Genomic DNA, 17,879 nt, shown 5'->3' with positions numbered 1-17,879 from the left:
TTCTAGCCTGAGAGTTCCAAGGCATAGCCTCCGCTGTATTCCCCTAAATGATTGATCCCTGAGCCAGAAAATAGAAGGCGATGCTTGTTGAAGAGTGTATCACTCAAACAACAAATATTTATTAAGCAAGCGTCTATGTTCCAGGAGCTCTCCCACATGTTGGGGGCACATGGGCGAAGGTGAAATGATCCCTACTAGGAATTGATCAACATTCACATAGAAGCATAGACAAAACACTCAGGTACACAGAACACCACATCCTTCCCCATGAACTATGGAGTTATTTGTCATTTTGAAATGATAGTGTATCTTCTCAAATCAATCAATCAAAAAAAAAAAAGAATAGCAAATACCATTTTGTGTACAGGGGGAGGACCCACAAAATTATAAGATTAAAAAGAGGTCCCTTTTCTCAAAATGGTTGGAAATAATTGATGTAGATAAAAAAAAACATTGAACTGAAGGTCAGGAGACCCAGGTTCCAGAAATAGTCATCTATCCCTCTGAACTTCAGTTTCTCCACCTACAAAATGAGAAACAGGGTCTCTAAGGTCCCTTCCACTTCTCAATTCAATGACTCTGTGTCAAAGAGCTCAAGATGCTGTAAAAGGCCTTACATGTTTCATTCCAGAAGTCTCTCCTAACTCTGAAGTCAGACTCAACTATTTCATACCAATTTCTAAATCTCTACTATGTGCTAAATGTTCTCAGAAAGCACAGATGCCACTTGGTCCCTGTCTCTTAGGAAGCTTCCGTTCCAGGGCAACCTGGTCACACACCCACACATTGTATGTTTTTTAGTTTTAACATCTCCTTTTACATTTTCTGGCAGAAGGCTGAAAAAGTGGGAATTCCTATTTGACCCCATTAAGTTCCCTAAATCTATACCTTTTATAAGAGTTTAGAGTCAGAATCCTCAACTTGGGGGTCATAAACTTGTTTTTGAGTATTTTGATATTTATATTTCACTAGAATTGGTTTCCTTTGTAATACTATGGACTTTGTTTTATACATTTAAAAAGTTATTTTCAGACGGGTGGGAAGTAGTTTCCATGATACAAAAATATTAAGACCCTCTGGATTTGAGAGAAAAGGAAAAGCTTAATGGGCAGAGAAGCATCCCAGTTCAGAAAAAGTCGTTGCATTTATTGAGGCAGGATGAGACTATGGGAGGATGAGGCACTGTTAGACTCTGTCTCTCTTATAATTTCTTATGAAGGGGGACTTGATCAAAACTATCAAAGGTCTGCTGCATTACACAGTTGACAGTAGGAGTCAATCCCAGGAAGTTTTTGAAAAATATCTATTTACTTCAATATTTTGTTTAATCCATTCCTTTTTTAAAAAAATTTAAAAATTATTTTTGGTCAGTTAAGATAGCACTGGCCCTGGAGTTAGGAGGACCTGAGTTCAAATCCAACCTCTGATATGTAATAATTACCTAGCTGTGTGACCTTGGGCAAGTCACTTTAACCCCATCGCCTTAAATAAAAATAAAATAAAATAAAAGTTATTTTGTTTACAATTCAGGGAACAAAACAAGCATTTCCATAACACACTAAAGAGATCATTGCAAATCTACCATGGACAACTTGATATTTCCTCCAAAAAGACAACAAATTATCATGTAAATTTCTTTTTCCCTTTTTTCCTTCCCTCCCCATCCTCTGCTCTAAAGATGGTTACCATTAGATATAAATAGGTATATTTGTATACATATACATGTATACACACATACAGACACACATATATACATAGATTATGCATATATATAAATACATACATATCTTCACATAGACATATAAAATTATTCTTACATTCTATGAACAGATAAAATTAGTAGAGATCCTCAGCAATCCTACTTCTTTACAGAACCCCCAAATAATTTTTCCAAGGTACAGAAAAATAGGAGCTATTCTCACAGACACAATAGCCCTGTGAATTTCTTCTCTCCATCCTGGATAGTTCAGTCAGAGTGCCTCAAAGGCCAGTCTCACAATCACCAGAACCACCAAATTGCTGCTTCAGCCCATCTTTTGAAGTTGTCAAAAATTCATTATGACTGTATCATATGATGATGAATTTTGATTGAAAGGGATCTTAGAACTTCTTCTGGCCCAGGGGTTTTTAACCTTTTTTGTATGAGTGGGTGCTGGTCTCCCTTTGGATAGTCTAGGGAAGCCTTCTCAGAATCATGTTTCTAAATAATTGAAGGAAATGCTTAATTTCACTTGGAATTTATTTAAATAAAGTTGCTGTGATGGAATAGTACTGTGCTGTAGGAAATGACAAGCAGGCTCTTTTTCTGGAAAGAACTGGAAATTGAGGGGGAGACTCATCAACTGGGAAATGGTTGAACAAGTCATGGTATATGAATGTTATTCTTCTATAAGAAACCAAAAATGGTCAGACTTTAAGAGAAGCATGGAAAGAATTACACAAACTGACACAAAGGGAACAGAACAAGAGAACAATGCTCACATTAACAACATTGTGAGTTATGATCAACTATGATGGATGCAGCTCCTCTCAGCAGTTCAGAGAACTAGGCCAATCCTGGGAGACCCTTTATGGACAATGTCATCCACATCCAGAGAAGAAAAAAACAAAACAAAAGATAGAATCTGAATGGATATTAGGTTCACTTTTTTAAAACTTCTCTTATGTTTTTTCCTTTCTAAAAGAAAAGAAAAAAGAAATGATGTGCAAGTTGGTTTTAGAAAAACATGGAAAAGTCTCCCACGAAATATTGCAGAGTGAAAAGAACAAAACCAAGAGAACATTGTTTAGGGTAACAGCAATATTGTTGGAAGAGGAATGTGAAAGACTTAGCTATTTTGAGTAATAGAACCCTCAAATCAACTATAAATGACTCAGGAAGGAAAATGCTATCAACCTCCAGAGAAAGAACTGGAAGTATGTATTTTATGGCACTACATATATATTCATATCTAAATATTGGTATTCTGAAATGCAGGGCTGAGAAGGAGATAGATAACCTGCAACTCAAAAATTTAATAAAAATAAATCAACTTAATTAAAAAAAAGAAAGTTACAATATTTTTCCCTCATTCAAGTTCACAGACTCCTTGAAATCTATCTAAGGATTCTCTTTTCCCATTCTGATTATGTCCAAGCACACTGAGAGTAGTGGATAGAACAGAAAGTAGAGAATTGGAATTAAAAAGACTTGTGTGGCCTAGAAATGGAAATCAAAGGGTTGCCCATAAATTGGGGAATGGCTAAATAAGTTGTTATTTATGATTATAATAGAATATTATTATACTATAAGAAAGGAAAAGCAGAATGATTTCAGAAAAATCTGGACTTATATTAACTGATGCATAGTGAAGTGAATAGATCTGGGAGAACATTGTACACAGTTAAAACAATACTGTTTGATGAAGCATTATGAATAACTTGGCTATTCTCAGCAATACAATGCTCCAAGACAATCAGAAGGGGTTAATGATGAAGTAAGTATACAATCTGCCTTCAAAGAACTGAACTTGCTTGAATACAAAATGACATATGCTATTTTTTACTTTCATTTTTTTCTTTTGAATCTTTTTGTTCATGTCTATTATGTAAATGTTATACATATCTGTGCATATATAACCTATCTCTACTTACCATCTCAGGAGGGGGGGGAGAGACTGGGGGAGAAAGAATTTGGAATATAAGACTTTAATTAAAAATGTTAATAAAAAGAAATTTAGTTCAATTCCTGCCTCAGCTGCTCACTAGTTATATGATCCTGAACAAATCACTTAATCTCTAGGGCCTCATCTCTACAACAAGGAAGCTGAACTAGATGGTCTCTAAGGTCCCTTTTAGATCTAAATCTATGATTCTATAATCATCTATTCCCTCCCAGTTTGGGGTCATCTGCAAATTTGATAGGTATCCATCCAATTCATTAATGAGAATATTATTTCTCTTTACAGAGGCATAATTGTTCCCAAGCAGCCCTTGACTAGACTTCTCTGAGAGCATTTTACTTTCTTCTATTGGATCCCACAACAAAAAAGGACTAATGAAGGTAAAGCTATGTAAAGGATGTCAGCAAAGAAATAATGATTGAGAAAGGGGTGGCTAGGTGGCACAGTGGATAGAGCACTGGCCTTGGAGTCAGGAGTACCTGAGTTCAAATCTGACCTCAGACACTTAATAAATACCTAGCTGTGTGGCCTTGGGCAAGCCACTTAACCCCATTGCCTTGCAAAAGCTACAAATAATAATAATAATAATAATAATAATAATAATAATAATAATAATGAGAGAGAGAGAGAGAGAAAGAGGTTAGCTATCCACACAAGGATCAACCAATTGGTTATATAATATAGGATAATATAGGATCATGATATGACAAAAGATGATATATGATATAATATGATTAAAAAATAACAATGTAGGGGCGGCTAGGTGGTGCAGTGGATAAAGCACCAGCCTTGGAGTCAGGAGTACCTGGGTTCAAATCCGGTCTCAGACACTGAATAATTACCTAGCTGTGTGGCCTTGGGCAAGCCACTTAACGCCGTTTGCCTTGCAAAAAAAAACAAAACCTAAAAAAAATAACAATGTAATATAAGAGCTGGTATGCTCAGATCCTATCCTGTTCTGGAGAGGTCAAGAATCCTAAAGCAATAAGTGGCACTCTCATAGTTAACTTGCGAGGAGACATACATGAGTCACAAGACATGGATAACTGTAGATGAGCCACAATCTGTGTTATTAGAGGAAATACCCATGACCAAGGATATTTCAGAACTTAAGTATCTGATTAATAAATTAATAATTATAGAGAGGTGTATGGGATATTAGAAGCCAACTAGCACCTCTGATGTGAGGGTTGCCAAGCCTTTTTCAGAGGAGCTCATTTACCTTTGGAGTCCAACAAGTCCCCCAATTCTCCCCTAAGGCTCCAAAAAGCTATAGCATATTCAGGGGCCACAAGCTGACAAAATCATCTCAGTAGATGAACTAAACCAGGGTAAGGGTAACTGACAGGCTTCGAACCACTTGGTGGGGTAGAGATATGGCTACTCCAAGTATACGAAGACTTTTCTCTGGCAAAACAGGTGGAGGAGGACACCCATATATCTCACTAATTATCTGTTCTAATGGCCATGTAAATGGCTGAAGCAAACCCTATGGAATCCCTATGGAATGGGTGGAGTTAGGTTGGATGAAAGAGGCCAAGGTCATTCACTGGATCCTGGGCCACAGTCAATCAATCTGACTTTTGTCCTGCCACTGAACTTCAATGACTCAGGAGAAGCAAGTCGGGCTGATGACTTTTATGCAACTCGGCCTTATTTAAATCCAATTCAGAAGCAAGCCAACCCTATGATGTCATTGGTCTTCTTCAAAAATGAAGTACAAATAGTAAGAACAATAATAATAACCAGAGTAGAAGACTGAAAAGAAGATGATAAAGAGGGTCTTAAGAGAAATGCCACCTGCCTCAGGGGGAGGTTAAGAAATTAGGGCATAAGCCGAGGGCAGATCAGTCTGGAGATGGCACAAGTCTACACTGATTTCAGAGAAAAGAGTAAGTCAGTTAAAAACTAAATAAATGAATGTCTGAGTTGCCTGCACTGTCCAGGCTGTTCCCAAAGACCAATGGCTCCTAATGGGCATAATTAGTGGAAACATGATGTTTGCAGGATAAATTACTATCACAACAAAATAGATGTTATAGATATATTAGCTAGATGTTACAGATAAGTGTCTTTAAATCACAAACAGGGCAATTTTAGCATAGAAACAACAGAAATTCATTTAAGCATTCAAGAATTGTAAGCCCCTATGCTAATGAAGGGGGGATGTTGCCACATTCCATTAGTGATGCCCTTTAAATACTGATAAGCACTAAAGAGAGTCTTGTTCAACAGGAAAACTGGGGCAGATGGAGAGGCGATTTGCAAATGAGTGGAAGAAACCCACAGGGAGAGTTGTGAGAACTATCTTGCGGAAACTGGACCCAGGATGCCGGGAAATAAATTCCCAAGGTCAGATGAGTTGGGCAATTTCGACACCATTATTTTAAAAGCTTCAACAAACATTCCCATTTTTAAGTGGAATAGAATACATGGCTCATGGTACGGCCCTTGGAAGCACAAAAGCCTTGGAAAAGAGGTGTTTATATGTTCTTAAGATGCACTGATTCTTTAAATCTGAGACCACAGGAAGCTTTTAGCCTCAAGACTTTATCAACCCAGTACTTAGAGGCAAACTTTGGATTGGGGCAATGACTTGGCATCCGGGGAGTCTCCTCTGAGAATCACTCTCTTTACAACAATAATTCCACTTGGCACTAGGGTCTGTATGCTGATGGTCTGCTTCTAGAAAAACCACATTCCCTACATACGAAATAAGGGGAAAACATCATACATGTTCTTCAGCTTGTGAAATCTCCTCAGTCCAGTCGTACTGTCCAATCTAGTCAGGACACTGGTACCCTCCACATATGGACAGCTCCAACCACCCCTCTCTGACTTAGACATTGCAATTTTGTGAATTATAGCTATCTGGGTGGTGCCCATGCCTATCGCATCTTATCTTACCCAGCAAGCTGCCCAGGATTTGACAATTTACTGGAGTCTCAAAAATAATGATTGATCAAATGAGTAAATGCTATTGTTGGAAGTGTCCATGAATAACTTTAATCTTAGACTTAAAAGGGTGTCAAAACTGGAAGGGACCATTGGGATCATCCTTACTTTTACAGTAGACATCCTTGAGACTCAGAATGAGCAAGGGTCACCCAGATCCTATACTGGCAGAATCTGAATACTAAAAGAGAAGACTCATAAAACACAGTTGGAAAGCCAGAAAGTACATTTTATTTTTCACAAAATCTCATCTGAGCTTCACAACAAATTTTGAGGAAGATAATACCACAAGTATTATTATCTTCCATTTTATAAGTAATGTGTCTACAGAGCTAATAAGTATCAGCAACAGGATTTTATTTTGAGTCTTCCTGGCTCTGAGTCCAGCAACTTACCTACTGGGATCTTTGCAGAAACAGTTCAAATCAGAGTGTGTGTATGTGTGTCTGTGTGCATAGCTGTCTCATTTGTGAAGGGAAAGACACTCAGCAGGTGTCTTTTTTCTTAAAAGAAAAGTGCAACATTTTAAGGGAATGAAGACAATAACACAAAAGAGTAAAAGAAAACCAGGTGAAAATCCCTGAAGTAAGGAAGGGAGGACTCAGAGGAAATCTAATAGCAGTCTTCCCGTATCTGCAGTTGGTCCTAGAGCGTAGAATGAATGAGAAACAATGGGGAAAGATGATAGAGAGGCAGATTTTGACACAATGAAAGGACAATTAGAGTGAAGTGGCCAATCTTGAGAGAGTGAGCTTCCCTTTACTGGAGATATTCAAACACAGACAAGATGACCATTTATAGAAAAGGTATAAATAAGTACAGATTGGACAAGATCAATGGTCCTTAACCTAGGGTTTGTGAACTTGGTTGTTGAATGTGTTGATAATTGTATTTCTAATTATAAAAGCAGCTAGGTGGTGCAATCAATGGAGTGCCAGGCCTAGAGTCAGGAAGATCTGAATTCAAATCTGAACTCAGATGCTTACTTTCTGTGTGACCCTGGACAAATCACTTTAAAACCCTGTTTGCTTCAGTTTCCTCAATGCTACAATGAACTGGAGAAGGAAATGGCAAAATGTGCTAATACCTTTGTCAAGAAAATCTCAAATGGGGTCCCAGAGTCAGACACAACTGAAAAACAACTAAACAACTGTTTTTCACTACAACTGCTCCCTTTGTAATCCCATGTATTTTTTTTAATGCACTTAAAAACATCCTGAGAAAAGGTCCCCAGACCCAGAATGCCAGAAGGGCAAGGGTCCATGACAGAAAAATGACTAAGAACTCCTATCCTAGCCAAAAAGGTTCTTGAAGTCCTTCCAAGTTCTAAGATTGTCTGTACAGAACAGTTTAAAGCTCAGGGCAGAGGGGAAGAGGGGAAGAAAAATGGGAATAAACAATTAAATAGCAGAGTGCCTAAATATTTTATCACTGTGATCTTATTTGATCCTCAACCCTAGAAGATAAGTGCTATTGTTATTCCCATTTTATAGTTAAGAAAACAGAGGTTGAGAGAGTTAAATGACTTGCCTAGGGTCACACAGCTATAAAGTATCTGAGACTGGATTTGCATTTCAATCCCAGCAATCTATTTGCTACCTCACCTAATTGCCTCTCATTCAGTCAGATTTACTTCAACTTCTTCCAAATACACTTAAAAGAGTAGAGCCCTATTTTTAATGCTGTTCATGAGGAATATCTGACTTCTGTTACATCAAATCTGAACACAAGTTTCCTGAGTATCTACTATGTATAATGGACTCTGAATTTATTAAAATGCATTAGCAGTGAATGTTGAGTGCTATGGGGTCATAGGTCAGAATCTAAGTATAGACAAATACTATATACCAGCTGTTGGATTATGAACAAGCCATTTAAATTCTCTCAGCCTCAGTTTATTCTTCTTTAAAATGGGGATAATAATTTTTTGACCCTCCTCTAAAGTCTCTTGTAAGAGGAAGAACTCTGTGTAAATTTGAAACATCATGGTCATGGGAATTATTATATTATTCAAAACAATTTTCATGAAAAGAGCTACACACCTCTTCATCAGAGGAGGTGTGAGGTTTAGATATCATCTTTCCCCAATGTAAAGACTAGCAAATTGCCTTCTGTGGGGGGGGGGGGGATGGGGAGAGGGAAGTAAGATTAGGGGAAAAGTTGTAAAACTCAAAATAAATAAAATCTTAAAAAAAAGAAAGAAATTATCTTTCCCTTCCTGGGAACAGAAAGTATTTGCACTTATTGCCCACCATGTAAAAGTACTTTGGTTGGAAGCGTCATTGGAAGATCAGATTTGAAGACTAGATGCTGAGTTACAATAGTTGTGGTAGGCTGGATGAATGCAATGAATATCAATTCTTAGCCTTCCAAGTAGCTCAAGAGAGCTATGATTGGCATGAAGAACCACCTCTTCCCCACCTTAAGTATAAAGTCAGAGCTTAGTGTGCATTATAGCTATCCATGTGACATAGGAAATGCTGGCATCATAGACTATCCACATCTTGTATCTTCCCAGTCCTATATACCAAACTCCATACATGGCAGGTACCTAAATAAATTAAATTTATTCAGCTGTCATATCTTCATAATAGCCCTGCAAGATATGCAATGCTAGCTAGTATTATCTCCATTTTACAGACAATAACTGAAGCCCATAAAATGTCCATTGTCAAACAGCTAGTAGATGGGCACCTTGGTCTAATTACATACTTGTAGCATTACTAGAGGAAAGAAATCTCCACTCCAGAGGAGCTCATGGCTTGACTGACATCTCCAAGGCAAGACTAACTAATAATACTGAGTGTAAACACTTCATTATAAGACTAAGAAGATTCAAAAGGACATAGTTCTTCTTATGAGCTACCAATTCCTATCCTTTTTAGGACTTTTGATCATTGGAAAGTCATCCTAGGGGGTTAGGAAAAAAGCCTAGTTGGGTTTGGTGTTAAGTTATGGGGCTGACACCAGGGATGAGCAGGCTAAACTCAAGCTTCCTAGCCCAGGAAAGGTTTCAGAAGGAGCAGCCAGAAGCAAAGGATAATGATCCTGAAGGGTTCCCAAGTCTAAGATTCATACCTGTCTACAGGTTCACCTGAAGGATGAGGGCACCAGGAGAGAAAATAAAGAAGCAAATCACCCAAAGAAAGAAACTCAGTAGTGGAAAGAGTCTTGGATTTAAAAAGGTCAAAGATCTGTGTTAGTATATTGATTCTTCCTTTATCTTTGTGTGACTTCAGGTAACAGTCACTTTGGATCAAGAGATAATGGAATTGAGAGTTCAGAGGAATTTGAAACATCTAAATCTACCATAACCTACTCATTTTGCTTCCTCAAGATCTGGTTCCTTTGCAGTAAGTAACAGGCAATAATAATTGCCCTGCCTGGCACTCCCATTCTGCTATGTGAACCAACATAAGATAATTGGTAGAAAAGGACTTTGTCATTATAAAGGTGCATATCTACATAAATACAACATGACAACAACAAAGGGTCAGAAAGGATTCCAAAGGCCAGTCCATACTGCCCCACCCTGAGGATGGAGGGGTCTATCTGTGACTTACAACAAACTACAAGGATGTATTCATAAACCCCATTTTACAGGCATAGATACAGAAGCTTTGGGCAAGGAAATGACTTTTCCAAGAACAATATTGGCAGAATCATGGAAGCAGAAGAGTTGAGCCAAAGCAAATGAAGCAAGACTCTGCCTATAGGCAATGGAATGGGAGAAGACAACATATAAGAGGGAACTGAGGAGTAGCTAGGTGGTGTAGTGGAGAGAACACTGGCCCTGGAGACAGGAGGACCTTAATAATTACCTACCTGTGTGACCTTGGGCAAGTCACTTAACCCCATTGCCTTATAAAAAAATAAATTCAAAAAAAAGAGGGAATTGAAAAGTAGAGTGAAGGGGAGAGGGAGTTACCCATATACGGGGCAAGATGATGGTGAAGTCCAGAGAAAAAAGAATGATTAATCTGAGCTTTCTCAAAATGGAGGCTGTAAGAGAAACTCAGCCACAGGAAAAAGAAGCCAAAAGGACAGAGCAGCTTAAAGGATGGTGGCGAAGTCCAGAGAGTCCAAAGGTGAAGTCTCACTCTGGTATAACAGTGTGACTCTGGCAGGTGTTTGGCTTTCTTGAGTGGTTTTCCATGCAATTTCTGGGTGGTGTGGGCCCCTGGAAAACTTAGACATTCTGGACTGAGCTTCAAACAGCCTGAGGTCTTTGCCTGAGAGAACAGGGCCAGGGCAGGTCTGAGTCACAGGATCAGCAGGAGCTAAATCTCGGAATATCCCCAACCCTTTCCCCTTCTCTCAGATTGGTTTGGGTCTGTTGTCCAACATCCACTGTTGAGACTGGGCCTGAAATGGACCCTTCTGATTCCCAAACCAGGACCCTTTCTGCTATAGTCTGAGAAAGAAGACAATGACCACAGTAATATAATGGAAAACAGTTCTAGAACAAATCAGAGCATTACAGTGACCAATAATGGCAACAGAGGGTTAAAGATGAAGCATTTTGAAAGTAGAGAGGTGGTGGACCACAGGTGCAGAAAGAGATATACATTTTCAAATATGGCCACTGTGCCAATTTGTTTTGCCTTGACTATACCATGTGACAAAAAAAAACCCCAACCATTCCTCCATTCTGTAGAGGGAAAGGGTGACAAAGAAGTGAAAGAAACAAAAAAGCATCAATAAAAGGGTTGGGGTTTTTTTTAGAAAAGGAGAAATGAGAGTAAGTGAACACTAACAATCTTATAGATCATAAAAGTGACTTGATTAATGATTCAAGACCATTTTAAAGTTACCTTCACAGCGAAATGCAAGGGAATCTAGTGGCTTTCTACAGACAATGCAGAACTTCTTCTTGTAGTGTGCTGGAGGACCAAAACAGTGAGCAACTGGAACCTGCCAAGGGAGGGGCAGAAACATTCATCAGTGAGGGACATCTTGCTGCTTTGGAAATTTTAGCAAAACTACTTTTTAATCCCAAGAGCCCTAAAAATTCAAATAAAATTCAAAATAACCACCAACATCTACAAATCATTTTAAGGTTTGTTAAGCGACTTGTTCAGGGTCAAAAAGCTAGTAAGTATCAGGTGTTTGATCTGGACTTGAACTCAGGTCTTCCTGACTCCAGAGCTGGTGCTCTATTCACTGCAGAACCATCTAGCTGCCCTTGTGAAATGCTTTTTTAAATGCACTTTCCCCCCCCATTAGGTCCTTATAAAGACCCCATAAGGAAGGTGCTATAGGTAACCCCCTCCTCCCTATCACTCAACTCCAGGGCTATCCTGGCTCCAGATCCAGTGGGATGACCCATAGTCTAAACTGCCTCTCATCAGGTAGAAAAATATCTGAATGATTGTAATAGAGTTCTAAGTTTTATAAAATGTCTCCCCAGTGATGGTCAACCTTAATGAACTTGCTCATTCCATCAGAGCAACAGAACAGGCACAATTTTGGAGTATCTGTGATGGAGAATACCATCTGTATCCAGAGAAAGAACTGTGGAGTTTGAACAAAAAACCGTTATCTTATTATTTAATTTAGCTATCTCTTATTCTTTATGTTTCTTCCTTAAGAATATGTTTTCTCTCTCAACACATTCAACTTAGATCAATGTATATACCATGGAAACAATGTAAAGACTAACAAATTGCCTTCTGTAGGGGGTGGGAGGAGGGAAGCAAGATTAGGGGGGGAAATTGTAAAATTCGAAATAAGTAAAATCTTTCTTTAAAAAAAATAATAAAATGTCTCTCCAACAATAGCCCCAGGAAATGGATGTCACAACTGTAACCATTCCAAAGATGTAGCCAGAAGAGCTAATTGAAACAAGGAACCCTTTTCTGATGCCATCCCCCCAGAGACTCTGAATAGCACCTTTATATCCACCTGTTTTAGCTCATGAAGACTATAGAACAAAGGGTTTCCTCTTGTTTGCCATATTTTAAAGATGTGGAAAAAGAAACTAAGTGAGTCACCCAAAGTCAACAATCCAATTCAGCAAAGATTTCTTATATACCTACTACATGGTCAGTGCTCAGATAAAAAGGCACCAATCAAACAGCCCCAGCCTTCAAAGACCTTATGTTCTACAACAATGGCTCCCAACTTTTTTTGTTCCTTGAAACCCCTCCAACAACAACAACAAAATTATATTGCCAATCTTCAGGATAATTTATCATACTACTTTTAATATTCTTTCAAATTTATTCATTAAGTGGGTATAGTAACCTCTGACACAAAACCTCCAAGTTAATCATAATTGTAAATATAAAACACAGTTATTGTCTGTTGTCAAAACCAAAAATATATTTGTAACATAACTGAGCTATTATTTATTATATTAGGATTCATTAAAGAATCATTAGCAGAGACACATTGTCTCAACCCCCAATGGGTTCATGAACCACTAAATGGAGACCATTGTTCTACTGGGTGGATACAACCTGAACACCGCTAAACACAAATTAATTTGAGGAGACAGAACTATCAAAAACCAAGTTCAAGAAGAAACCAAGGAAGACCTTACCAGAGCCTTAAAGAAGATAAATGGAAATGAGGAAGGAGTATATTGTAAATATGGGGAGCAAGTTAAGCAAATACATGGAGGAAGGAGATGGAACCAAGTTCAGGAAACAACTAGTCATCCAGTTTGGCTGGAACATAAAATGTGTAAAGGTGAGTAATATAAAATGTCTAGAAATTTAGGTTGGAGTCATAGTTTAGAACACTTTAATAAAGCACTGGCCCTTGAGTCAGGAGTACCTGGGTTCAAATCTGGTCTCAGACACTTAATAATTACCTAGCTGTGTGGCCTTGGGCAAGCCACTTAACCCCATTTGCTTTGCAAAAACCTAAAAAAAACCACTTTAAATTCTAGACTTAGAGTTGAGTTTGAGGGTTTTTTTTTTGAGTTTATCTTTTATACTAGCAGTAACAGGGAAAATTTCTGAGCAGGGACCATATGGTCAGGTCAATATATCAGGGAGATTATTTTGACAGTTGTGTGGAAGATGGACTAGAGGAGGAAAAATTGAAAGCTGGGAGGTAAATCAGGCAGCTAATGTAGCAAACCAAGTGAGAACTCATAAAAACCTGAAATAGGATGCTGATTTTAAAAGTAGAGATAAGGGGGATGGATCAGGAGCTGTTGTGGAGATAGAAACCAAGACAAAATGATTGAAGACATAAGATTTGAGGATGAGCTAAGATTATAGTTGGAGAGCTGAAAGAACCTTAGAAGTCACTGAATCCAATTCCCTCATCTTACAACTGGGGGGAATTGAGACTTTGAGAGATTAAATGCCTTACCCAGGATCACATGCTACAAAATGTCTTGGGTGCAGCAAGATTTGAATTTAGGTCTTTCAGACTCTAAGGCTCAAAGCTTGATTCACCATACCATCTAAGCATCCCTTGTTGAAGAGGACTCCCTGGGAGGGGATAGATGACTGGGAGGATGATTATGCAAAAGAAATGGGGAAAGTTCAATAGAGAGGAAGGTGTAAGAGGGGAAAAGAGTGAGTTTGTTTTAGATATTAAGATGCTGACAGAACATCCATGTGGGCAGGTCTGATGGGCAACTGGAAGTATGAGATTGGAATTTATGAAAGAATATCATGAGATCATAAATCTAGAGCTGGAAAGGACTTCTGAGATTATCTATTTCAATACCCATCCAAATCTCTAATATCTAAAAAATGGCCAGTCAGCTTTTTCTTGAACCCTTCTGGCAATAGGAAAGTCATTAAAATCTTCAAGTGGTCCATGCCATTTGGTGGGATTAGACTTCAAGAGAAATACTAAGGGTTGATAGATTTAGGAATTATCTTTATTGAGATTACAATTGAATCCAAGAAAGCTATTTAACTAAGGGAGAAAAACAAAGAAGAGAGGATGACAAAAGCCAGACTCTTGGGGGACACTTGCAATTAGGAGAGAGCAAAGAAATGTGATCCAGTAAAAGCAACAGAGAAAATGTAGGTGGGAGGAAAACAAGGAGAGAGCTATGTCATGAATTCAAGAGATTATACTCAAGGAGTAATTGTTCAACAGTATCAAAAGCTGCAGAATTCAAAGAGGATACAGACTAAGAAAAGATCATTGGATATAGTCAAGAAAGAGATCATTGGGGATATTGGAGCGAACAGCTTCAGTTGGATGGTGGGGCGGGAGCCAAATTACAAAGGGTTGACAAATAAGTGGGAAATAACAAAGTGAAAGTAATGAATATAAAAGATCTTTTTTCCCCATTCCAGCCTTATTACATCTCTCGCTCTACTGACCAGACAAATTAGAATTCTTAAGTCACCAGTCACTCTCTCAATTTGAATTCTTGAAGTCAACAGTTAATCTCCTTTCTCACCCTCTGCTTCTTGGAATCTCTAGATTCCTGAAAGACTCAACTCAAAATCCATCTTGAACAAGAGGCTTTTTCTTCCCCACCCCCATCCCTTCCCATTAATAGTTAGCACCTTCCTCACAGAAAGTTATCTTGTACCTTATTTATATGTGTTTTGTATAGAACTATATGTGAATGGTATTGCTCCCATTAGAATCTAAGCTCCTTGAGGGTAGGTACTGTGTCAGAACAGGGTCTGACATATACCAGGTATTTAATTTATTGACTGATTTCACTAAGATTTTACCTATGAAAAAGTGAAGAACATAGGGCAATTTATTGAGGGATGACAAGGCTAAGTGAAAAATTTTGTTTTGTTTTAGGACAGAAAACTTGGGCATGGTTTGAGGTAGAAAGACTGCAAGCCAACATAGTAAAATTCCTTCAGAAAGAAGTGTGACTCAGATATTGGCCTTAAGAAGAGATCCTGAGTATATTTCTTGGTCTTGCCTGCCACTTTCAGATTTTCCCCTTTGTCAGAGTCACTCGCTAACCTCTTTTTGAGGTTCTTTCTATCTCTATCACCCCATCCTGATTGCCACAATTGGTCAATGGCCAGATCACTCAGTCTTCTTTCTCAAGGAATTTAATTCTTTGTTTAGTCTTTCTCTCTACCTAATTTTGTATTTGGGGACTTCATTACATATGAAACTCGAATTCCCTGGTTTCTTCAACTCTCACCTCAGCTGTGCCAGGGATGTTAGACCTTACATCTCACCATCACCCCATACCAAGAACCAGCTCCACTTTTTGAATTGTGAAATTCCTCACTCTTCAAAATCTCTAATCCTCCCTTCTCTCCTCTCTGCCTCACTAAATTCCTCACTTTATTTTCTCTAGACTTTAAAGAATGAGTGCTAGTCAAGGTCAGCTTTTCCAACTTATGCCTTTCAGGCCACTTCTAATGAATTTGTCTTCTAGTCATTCCTTGTCTGTCTCTCATCAGTATCTCCCTCCCTTACTAATCACCTACTGCTTACAAACAAGACCTAGACTCCCTTCTCCTTTAAAAAAAACCAAAACCTTTACCTTACTCCGCTAACCTTTCAAACAATGACCCTAGACTCAAGGAATTGAACTACTAAAAAAGGAAATGTGAATAGTCTGGACAAAAGCTGATTATGGCAACAAAGATCTGGCAGATTAAAAGGAAAAAAACTCTAAAAAGGGAGGTTAGTGAGTAATTCTGGCCAAAGAATAATGGATGGAATAGGAGAAGGAAGATGCTGATAGTGATGGCTGGGACAGTGTGTTGGGAGACATAAGAGAAGGAGTTCTGACAAAGATGGTCTAGACTACCATCTAAGAGATCCTTGTTTCCAAGTGCAATAAGGTAGAAAGAATATGGAAATGAAAAGATCTAGGATGACAGGAAATTTGTTAGTAGAAGGGGGTTCCTCCAGGTACAAGATCAGGGAATGGCAGATGAGGAAAAGTCCTGAGAAGTAACAGGATTTAGCAGTATAGGGATAACAAGGATCAAAAAGGTGCCTTTACCTCAACAAACAGGGAACTTGAATCACAATAGATTAAGAGTGCAAAACATATAAGTTTGCAAGTTCTAAGATTACTGAGGCCTCAATTCCACAGGATCCTGAAATAATGAAGGGTAATACTGGTATGGAAATTCTTGTCTTCCTATTTTGCTCAGTTTGAAACTGTATGGAATAACTCATGGGTCCAATCCCATTCTACAGACACAGGAACTTTGACATGCTCATTCCAATTCTCACCCTCCATGACCTATATCCAAAAGGCTCCAAATTTAGTGCAGATACCAGATCATCATAGTCCACTGTAGTTTAGAACTCCCAAGTTCAAAAGCTTCACCAGTCTCAACCTACCAGAGTTGGGATTACCCAATTGTGTGCCACCATACCCACAAGGTGCTGGGAAGTAGGGATGGCAAGGACTTCAAGACATAGGTTTAGTTCCCAGAAAGATTAAACACACATATAAATTAATTTCCAAGACAGCTAGGAAGGAGGTACAGTCAGAAGCTAACCCACAAGTGGCCCAAGAACTGAGTTTTGTGGCAGCTCTGATAGCCCTGGTCCTTGTCCATTTGGTCATAGCTCTAGTGCTGAAGCTCCAATTAAGGTGACATCAGATCTTGTTTGGAGTTCTAAGCTTTCCTGATCCTGCCTTTATAAGTTCCTCCACTCTCAAGAACTAATAAAAAATATAAAGAGTGATCTCATTTTTCTATTAACAAACTATGTAAATATGGGAAATTAACATATCTCTCAGGACTTCTCTTAATCAATCAGATGGAGATAACTGCACTACCTACCTCAGATAGTGACCCCTTCTCTCCATGATGGCTACCTTCCTCTGGATTTGCTCCAATTTGTCAATGCCATTCCTAAAGATAGTACTCAGAACTAAAAACTATACTTTAAACCATATTCTAACCAGAGCTGAAGTCAGTGTTCTAGAACTCCCTTGTTCTAGATCCTATACTTCTACAAATGAAGTTTAAGATCTGCCCACATTGATTCAGAAAGAATGTTCTTTTGATCCTGGTTGGCAACACAGGGTTTTGCTGGTAGGTGCTTAATGCCAACACACTCTGCACTCTGGTCATTCCTATGCCTGGCATGGTCCAGTCAAAGGGTTCCAGCTACACTGTCTGGGAGACAACAGGAAGTCATTACATAACTTTCACCCACCTGTGGAGAACCAGAGAAGGTAGCCTAAGGCTTGGGAGTATGAAGACCAAGGCACCAGTCTAGCTTATGCCACTAGTCCTCTGTAAAATAATGGTACTGGGCTAGAGGATCCCTAAGGACTCTTCAAGTTTTGAATCTAGGAAACCAGGGAGACCAGGGAGATTCCATGACCTC

General features: G+C 38.6%; 1 protein-coding gene across 1 annotated transcript in view; it reads right to left on the bottom strand.

Annotated features, from left to right (window-relative positions):
• Positions 1-17,879, bottom strand: part of DGKQ (diacylglycerol kinase theta) — a 108,970-nt gene that overhangs the window by 73,473 nt on the left and 17,618 nt on the right. Inside the window, exon 3 of the mRNA XM_074229990.1 lies at positions 11,432-11,531. Coding sequence (XP_074086091.1) covers positions 11,432-11,531 — 100 coding nt within the window. The remainder of the gene's footprint in view (positions 1-11,431; positions 11,532-17,879) is intronic.

Source organism: Macrotis lagotis, chromosome 3 (genome assembly GCF_037893015.1).
Source record: "Macrotis lagotis isolate mMagLag1 chromosome 3, bilby.v1.9.chrom.fasta, whole genome shotgun sequence".
Classification (NCBI taxonomy): domain Eukaryota; kingdom Metazoa; phylum Chordata; class Mammalia; order Peramelemorphia; family Peramelidae; genus Macrotis; species Macrotis lagotis.
This window is presented reverse-complemented; position numbering and strand designations above follow the sequence as displayed.